Source organism: Ostrinia furnacalis, unplaced genomic scaffold, assembly GCF_004193835.3.
Source record: "Ostrinia furnacalis isolate ACB-3 unplaced genomic scaffold, ASM419383v2 OfSCF4318, whole genome shotgun sequence".
NCBI lineage: Eukaryota > Metazoa > Arthropoda > Insecta > Lepidoptera > Crambidae > Ostrinia > Ostrinia furnacalis.
This window is the reverse complement of record NW_021134557.1, coordinates 1-9,166: the sequence shown is the minus strand read 5'-3', so window position 1 is coordinate 9,166 and position 9,166 is coordinate 1. Positions and strand designations below refer to the sequence as shown.

The 9,166-nt window shown below is 35.4% G+C and overlaps 1 protein-coding gene across 1 annotated transcript; it reads left to right on the top strand.

The window, feature by feature from the left end:
- Positions 1–745: 745 nt before the first annotated feature.
- LOC114359332 (titin-like) lies at positions 746–9,160 on the top strand (the record flags this gene model as incomplete). Its single annotated transcript, XM_028313672.1, has 3 exons — positions 746–767; positions 971–6,427; positions 7,334–9,160. Coding segments are annotated over exons 2-3 (7,183 nt in total), but the record flags the coding sequence as incomplete, so codon positions are not given.
- Positions 9,161–9,166: the final 6 nt, after the last annotated feature.

Here is a 9,166-nt window from a genome sequence, read left to right as displayed (position 1 = left end):
CAATTAGCTCGTGCCTTTGGTTGAGCTTACATCGGAGTACACATTTATGTACCAATGTGATTATTTAAGTCTCATACCTACAACACTAGTTAGCTACCAAAAAAGTTAAGATTGATATTGTATTAAAATATATTTAATAATTACAGATGAGAAAGTTATCAGCAAGGAACAGCGAGGTAAGTCTTAATTATAGTAAGTAACATAATATTGTAAGTAATATTTAAGATAATTAAAAGGTTCGCAGCTTGTAACTCATGCTTTGAATAACAAGTTGATGCCTGTTCTTACAACTAAAATGTAACGCTTTGCGGCTGTCTTATTAATGCTACAAGTAGAGCAATAACATTTAAATCAGAGAAATAACTTAAGAATACTTACCGATTGAATAAATATCGGATAATCCAGAAAGTGAAAAAAATAAATAAATAACTAAGTTAGAAAATAATAATTTAACAGATTAATACTTGTTAAAAACTAGACACTGAAAAGCCTTTTTATTTAAACCAATATCAAATCAATAATTATTTCGTTCATATATGTGTTTATTATAAAAGAAACACAGCTTTTATTAATACTTGTAACTTAAATCTAAATTAATTGTAGGTATTATTTATGTACGCATTTATTAATTATAGAATTTTAAGTAATGCTCGGCCTATCCTTTTTCTACCTTATGCTTCTATTTTACGCAGCTTTGAATACTACATTTGGCTTCATCAGTGTGTGCTACATTATTACTTATTAATATGAAGAAAATAGCGAGAGTTGTAAGTATTGACTTTCTATACAACCACTGCACTCATAGTTTAACAATAACTAAACACTTGCAGATTATAACTCAAACGACACCTTAACAATAACAATGATCGTGGGCGCTTTTAGTTACTTATGTAGTGATAGGTTAGATTTAGACTGACAAATTGAAACAAATAAAATTTCGCCACTTTCACACTTTACTATAATTTCACAGATACCAAAGAGAATGACAAGAGTAGACGAAAATTAATATCTAAAGAGCAGGAATCCCTAGAAGTGGAGGAAGTATTGTATGAAGATAAAAAGTTCGCTGTAATGAGGTCAAAAGAAAAATTGGAACATTATGAAGAAGACAATACTGAAATTTTAGAAGATGAGCCATATTCATGCACAAAAGCATTGGCCGCAGACATTCCTGAAAGCCGAATTGAAATAGTACCGGCCAGTCAAGTAACACATCTTGTTTCTCCGAAAACCAATGATATAACAGCAAATATCAAAGTTGACAGTAATTACCCCTTAATGAATGAAACAAGAATTACACATGAAAATGAAATTCCACTTACATTAAAAGACAACACGAAGGCTTTTGGAAAACCAGTCATATCAGAGTTAGAACCGATACAAATAACACAAACCGAAGTAAGTACTTCGTTGGATGAATATGACATCGCTAAACCCAAAATGGAGATTAATGCCACTAAAGGCATTGTTCCGACTGAAGGATTAATAACTTCAGAAGTATTGACTAGCATTGAGGCTACTGATTTCAAAAAGACAGACCAGTCTTCTGAAAAAGCTAAACCAAATGTAATACCAAGAGATGCTTTACATGTTTCTGAAAATATAACATCTGACAAAGAAGATTTACTAGAAGATTTAACAGTAAAGAAACTAACAGCTACCGTTGGATATTCAACGTTGACCGGATTGAATGTTACGGAAGTAAATGAAGAAATGAAAGAACACGTTATGGAAACAACAACTAAAGATAAGATGGCAACGTCAAAACTTAATTTTACTTTATTAGAAAGTGTCGAAGTAGGTGAAGTATTTGTAGAAGACAAATCAGGTAAATATTATCCTGAACTTATAGTACCTACTGAGACGGCCAAAAAAGAATTGCTAGTTTCGAATCAATTGATTACTGAAATACATAATTTACAAGAAAAGGAAGGATCTCTAGCCACACTTAAAATACCACAAACACAGGAGGCGAACATTGATGTAACATCAACAGACAGTATAGTAGTAAAAGTTGAAGAGTTACACGAAAAAGAGGGGCAGTTACCAAAAAGTGAGATGCCAACTCAAATAACTGTAGACAAAGACGTAATGTTACATACTAGTTTATGTAATACCATAGTTACTTCTCAGTTAAAAGAAACGGAATTCACTCCTGAACCAGTAACTACTAAAAAGGCAACTATAGGTGTAACAGAACATCAACATAAGTTCAATACGGAAACAAATATACAAGATTCAGAAAATGTTTTCGAAAAACATAAATCAGCAGCCACTACTCAAGCAGAGGTATCATTATCTTTGCTAGATAATTCTATAATTGAAGAAGTACAAATTAATGAAAGTGAAAAAGAACTCTTAATTAAGGACGATGTTCCGTCTGCCAAGGCTGAAGCTGAGTTTAAATCTAGTCAGCCAATTGTTACTTCTCAAATTTTGGAGCTCACATCAACAGGGGAGTTAGGTATTATGGATAAAATGACAGATGATACTGCAACCGAGACAATAATAACAGAATGTGCCAAAATTGTGATGTCACCATTAGTGCATGATCAAGAAACTACAGAAGATTATAAGACTAAAAAACCTGAAAATATTACAACGTCTTTGGTACCTAATGTCCCAATTACAGTCTCTGAAATAGAATCAAATGAGTTAGAAAGTAAACTCAATTTAAATAAATTACCCGATAAAGTATGTGCAAAGCAATCTCCAACACACCATCTCAAAACACCCCTTTCTGAAGAAATTACAACAGCAGATCAATACGATAGTCTTAAACCGCTTGACATAATCTCAGAAAAAGCCACAGAGCAAAGAGATTTACAAAAAGAAATAAGAATTCTTCAAACCACAGTTGATGAACAACTTCAAAAATTAGATCAGAATGAGATCTTACATAGTAACGCTAATGCTACATTTATAGGTAATGAAAGTATAAAGGTAACTGAAATAATCTCAAACGTAACTGAAGAAAATCTTGAAATAGCCAACACTAAGCCAAACGTTTTTGCCAAAATGGATATAGACGCAGATCACAAGATAGCCTTAACTTCAGAAATAAATTTAGGTGATGTACTAAATCCTTTGGGGCTTATAACCCCTAAACAGGAAGCTGCTAGTTTAACATCTAGCGCACTGTCTTCACTTGAAGTAACTGAAACAAAAGTTTTAGACAGTCAGTCAGATTTATCAGCTGACACGAAACCAGAACTTAAATATCTGAAGCCGGATGTTGTCTCATTAGCAGAAACAATAAATGTTACAGAGGTTATCCAACATGAGAAGGAAACGAATTATGAACAAACAACAGCACCAGAAACTTGTATAGCGTCTGCTGATTTGGTTGGCCAACCGGTCGCTATATTGTCAGAATTAATTCCAGATTCATCTGTTGGTATAGCCAAAGAGGACAATATACTTGAGTTGACTAAAAAAGCTACAGTGGAAAATATCACTCACAAAGAAATTATAACCAGTATGACAAATTCAAACGAAAAAGAAATGATTTTAAAGAAAGCTGAAAGACCAATTTCGGCAGCTGCTATGGTTAACATCGATTCAAGCCAAGCTTTAATGATAGAAGAAAATCTATCAGAATCTCTTCCTACTCCTGTTATTCAAGAGAAAGTATTAAAAGCTACTGCTCAAGAAACTACAATAAATAAAGAAGCCATTATACAACAAGAAACTGTAGCGCACACATCAGAACAGGATTTGATTTTAAAGGAAAAAGAATGCAAGATAAATCCTAAGCTAACTTTGACAGCTTTACAAGTTCCAGAATACACAGAAAGATTGATGGTAGAACATGAAAATGAATTCACAAGTGAAACTACGCCTGATCATCAAATAGCAGAGTCATCTGTGATCTTAAAACATGGTTTTGAAACAACAGAAATAGTATCCCAATCAGAAAATCTTGAAGAAACGCAAAATACTTCGGTTCCCTACAAAAAAGCAGCACCAAAAGTAGATGAAATTTACGGAAAAACCGCTAAAGTTCAAGAAATTATTCCTAACCAATCTGCAGGGGATTTAGCAATTGAAAAAGTTGTATCTCAAGTACCTGACGTGTCACCAGTCACTTCTCTAACAGTTGAACAGACAGAGATAATTACAGCAGAAAAAGAGATGGTACTAACGAAAGAAATAACAAAAACATCAAATATTGAACCACAGTATTCTGAAAAAATAGCAATAATAACTAGTAATGTTGATGCTGTAGACCAAGAGCAGGAATTTGAGGGCAAATTTTCCATTCCTGGACGCAAAATATCTGTAGGAATAGTGCCTTTGAGCAGTACAATAAATTCAGAGGTTTTATTAAGCGGTAATACTGAAGATTTTAGTGAGCAAAATATCAAAACATCCACAGCTATTGAGGTACCTATGGACTTACAAAAACATATACACGAGACGGAAGTTTTCCTTGGAGAAAAAGAATCTGTTTTATCGAAAGTTAAAACTGATATGCAAACTGCCTCCACAAAACTTACGGAAGTTGCAGCGACGCAGATAACCGAAATAAATACAGTTGAAAAAGAAATGCTTTTGGCAGATACAGTAAAAGCTACTGAATTAGAAGCTATATCATCAATTAGTGAAAAACAACCATTACAGAATACTGAAGTTATAGCAACAATGGAAAGTGAAATTTTACAGGTGTCTCAACAAACACTGTCGAATGCACTTTTACTACAAGGTGAGCAAGAAGCTTTACAGCAGTCTGAGCCATTTGTCGGAGAGATAGAAAATAGTTTTATGGTCGAAAAAGTGACTGAAAGATTGCCAACAAAAAGTCTGAACGAACAAAGACCATTGGATATAACTGAAATAATGGTAACGGAATCAGAAAACTTGTTGGATAGCAACTTAAAAACTAAACTTGAAACGTTAAATCCTGATTTTGAAAAAAGCTTTTATGTTCAAATATCAGAAATTGCCTCTTCTGAAAGAGAAGAACACTTTGATATTAGTAAGATAAACGATGACAAAACAGTTAATCCAACGTCAAGTATAACCCCTTACTCTAGTGTAGGAGTTATTGAAAATATAATTAACGAAAAGGAAGATTTATTCAAAACAAAAAGTGAATATAAGTCTCAACAAGCCGGATTTTCAGTTGAATCACAACTTCACGTTACAGTGATTGACAATTTAATAACGGAAAAAGAAGAAGCTCTGAAACCGCTGACATTACCATCAACAAATGATAACCAAAACCAAGACATAACACTTTTAAGTCATTTAATGACATCAGAAACAGTAACGCTAGAAGATAGTACGGAAATTCATGAAAAAAAATCAAATGAAGAAAAAGCTAAAACTTCCCAAGATATAATTGAAGCTGTAAATAACGAGCAACAACAAGTTTTTGAGCAAATTCAAGATTTAATAGCATCGGGAAAACAAGAACCACTACAAGCCAATCAAAAGATAATCGATTTGAAATCTCTAGAACAAGTAGAAGTTATTCCTCAAGAAAGTTCAGATTTTCTAACAAAAGATCATAAAAAAGAAGAAAACGCTTCAACTACTCATACCTTAGTAAAGGAACTTGTTTCTGAGCAGCCACATGTAGTAGAGACTACATCTGCATTAATAACAGAGAAATATGAACCCGACAGTAACCAACCTTCATTTGATATCGAGACACGAAAAAGTTGCATCATTACTGAGAGTATACCTCAAGAAATCCCACAAGCTTTCACAACAGGCGTACAGAAATCTAATAAAATATTGGAACAGGTAATAGAAATTAGACATTTAGAACAAACTGAAGTAGTTCCAAGCGAGAACGTGGATGAATTAAAAGATGTTCAGACTATTGAAGAAAAAACCATTACAGAGGTGCCTCATGAGAATTTGGCACTGATTCAAAGTAAAACCATGGTTCATGAGAAAGAAACTGAAACACACTTTGAAAAACCTTTGACTATGGGAAAAGTTACAACTTCAGTCAATACTAACGAAGGCATATCAGTATTTGAAGTAACCCAGGGAGATACACAAGGCAACTACGTCTCAGAGCAAGGTAAAGAAACAAAAGCAGAAAAATCTATAACTTTACTTTCACATTTGCAATGTACAGAACACATACCGGAAACTCATACTAGTGAACTTTTAACACATGAAGTACAACCTAGGTTGTCAAATATAACATCTACCAGTATATCGCCTTTGATAATCACAGACAATACTATCTTCCAAAAAGAAACCGACTTACAAATTCAAACAACTAAAAAACAAACACTGCGTAAAGGTTTGACAGTTGCAAACGAAATAGAAGTCACTACCGAATTCATCGATGAGCAAATATCACCCATGCCAGAAAAATCTCAAGAAAACATACCAGTTCGTAAAATTACTCAATCTGAAGATCGCGAAGATGTCGTCATTTCGGAACAAGAAGTATACACTAAGGGTAAGTAATGTAATGTATTTATAAATTAGATTATTAGAAATCTAAGGGTCTTCTCAGCGTTACTGCTCAGGATAAATATCATCATTGATGAACTATTTATACAAACACATTTATAAGTTATGGGACCGTTTTGACGTTATTTTGTATGGTGTGGTTTTAACAGGACTATTTTAACACGGTTGCAAGTTACACATAACCAGGAAAAACAAATTAGGGTGAAGTAAACGGCACTCGGATATTTATTTTTGGAAAGCTTAAAAAAATGATAACAAACTGAGCAGCCGTATACTCCATCTTAAAGTCTATCATCCTACTTGACACACAGAACAGTCAAAGCATTTTAAAATTAATATTTATTTGACACTATGAAGATTTTTACACTAAATCGGTAGACAAATACAAAAAACTAGCAGAAAGGTGAGATAAGTATGAATTATGCTTTATAATTATATGGTACCTAAATTAATAATATTTAGTATTTAAAAAAGTTAGTTACCAAGACAATTTTCGATGACAAAGTAATCCTAAGTACAAAACTGTAACTGAGTAGTAACAACAATTACATCAAAAATACAGGACGAAAGACAGACCTCGTTACAAAAAATATAAAATAAATAAAAAACTGTACATTAATAAAGAAGTTGCATTCTAAAAGCCACATCGTAAAATATCGTAATCTTCATTATAATGACAAAAATATAATTATTATCAAAAGCAATTTTTTATTGTAAAAAAAAACAATAAATTATTTTCTCTATAGATTACACAATACACAGTTGTCACTCGGTGATACACAAATATCAAATTACACATGCAACAAGGATAGTCAAAAACTTATTTTTAAAACACAATTATAAACTAAATCAATGCACAAACACATTAAAATTGGAACTCGAACTTTTACAGAGATATCAGACGACATCACGTCCCCAAAGTCATCAGACTTTGAAGAAACTGAAGAAATTGTAACCAAATTTACACAATCGCCAGACGGCCGAGAACCAATACAAACCAAAACAAAAAGAACTATATTACGAAAAAAGAAAAGAAGCAAGGACCACGATATGAATGAAAGAAATGTCGTTATCGAGGAAACCCTAGATGATTTCGCAAATGAAACCCCGAAACAGGATTTCCATAGCAACATTGATATAGAGGAGTATATAGGAGATGAAGTACTCCCAGTCGATGATACTGAAAAAAGTACTGTTGAAATGCCTGAAGATCATTTACATATACCGAAACTACCCAACCAAGTTCACATCGAGGAAATGATAGACGAAGAAATTGTTGAACTTCCAGATGATACCACAGTCGAGGAGACCGAAACGCCGGAAGGTAAGAAAACATATATGAAAACTAAACGCATCCTGAAACATAAGAAACAGCCAAAAATACAGACTAAAGAGATCACCACTGAACAAGAAGACGACAAGACACCAGTAGTGTCGGTACACACCACCGAACAAACCACTGACGAATCACTCATTCCATTCGAAACACCACAAATCTTAGACAAGGCCGAAGTTATCGAAGAAGAGCCTGACAAAGTGCAAGTTACTCAAGTGCGCACGGAGACGGGCGAGGTGAAGTCAGTCAAGGTAACCAAACGCGTCATCAAAAAGAAGAAGGGCAAACAGCAGGAAGTCACAGAAATAACCACGACGCAACAGGACGACGAGGCTCCCGTCACAACGGTCAGCGTCACCGCGGAAGAAATCCCTGAAGAACAGATTGCACCCGTGGAGATAGCGGAACTGCCCGAAGAAACGGCCATCGAAGAAATAGAAACACCCGAGGGTAAAACTATTCGCAAGAAGACGATAAAGCGCGTCGTCAGGAAAAAAGGACCCAAGCAAGAAACTGTCGAAATCACCACCACACAGGACGATGACAAGGCTCCCGTCACCGAAATCAACTTCGTGGAAGAAAAGCCGGCAGAAGAAGAAAAGCCACTCGAAATTGTGGAACTGCCAGAAGAGACCGCAGTCGAGGAGACCGAAACGCCGGAAGGTAAGAAAACACACAAGAAAATCACTAGACGCATCATCAAAAAGAAAGTAGGGCCCAAAATACAGACTACAGAGATCACCACTGAACAAGAAGACGACAAGACACCAGTAGTGTCGGTACACACCACCGAACAAACCACTGACGAATCACTCATTCCATTCGAAACACCACAAATCTTAGACAAGGCCGAAGTTATCGAAGAAGAGCCTGACAAAGTGCAAGTTACTCAAGTGCGCACGGAGACGGGCGAGGTGAAGTCAGTCAAGGTAACCAAACGCGTCATCAAAAAGAAGAAGGGCAAACAGCAGGAAGTCACAGAAATAACCACGACGCAACAGGACGACGAGGCTCCCGTCACAACGGTCAGCGTCACCGCGGAAGAAATCCCTGAAGAACAGATTGCACCCGTGGAGATAGCGGAACTGCCCGAAGAAACGGCCATCGAAGAAATAGAAACACCCGAGGGTAAAACTATTCGCAAGAAGACGATAAAGCGCGTCGTCAGGAAAAAAGGACCCAAGCAAGAAACTGTCGAAATCACCACCACACAGGACGATGACAAGGCTCCCGTCACCGAAATCAACTTCGTGGAAGAAAAGCCGGCAGAAGAAGAAAAGCCACTCGAAATTGTGGAACTGCCAGAAGAGACCGCAGTCGAGGAGACCGAAACGCCGGAAGGTAAGAAAACACACAAGAAAATCACTAGACGCATCATCAAAAAGAAAG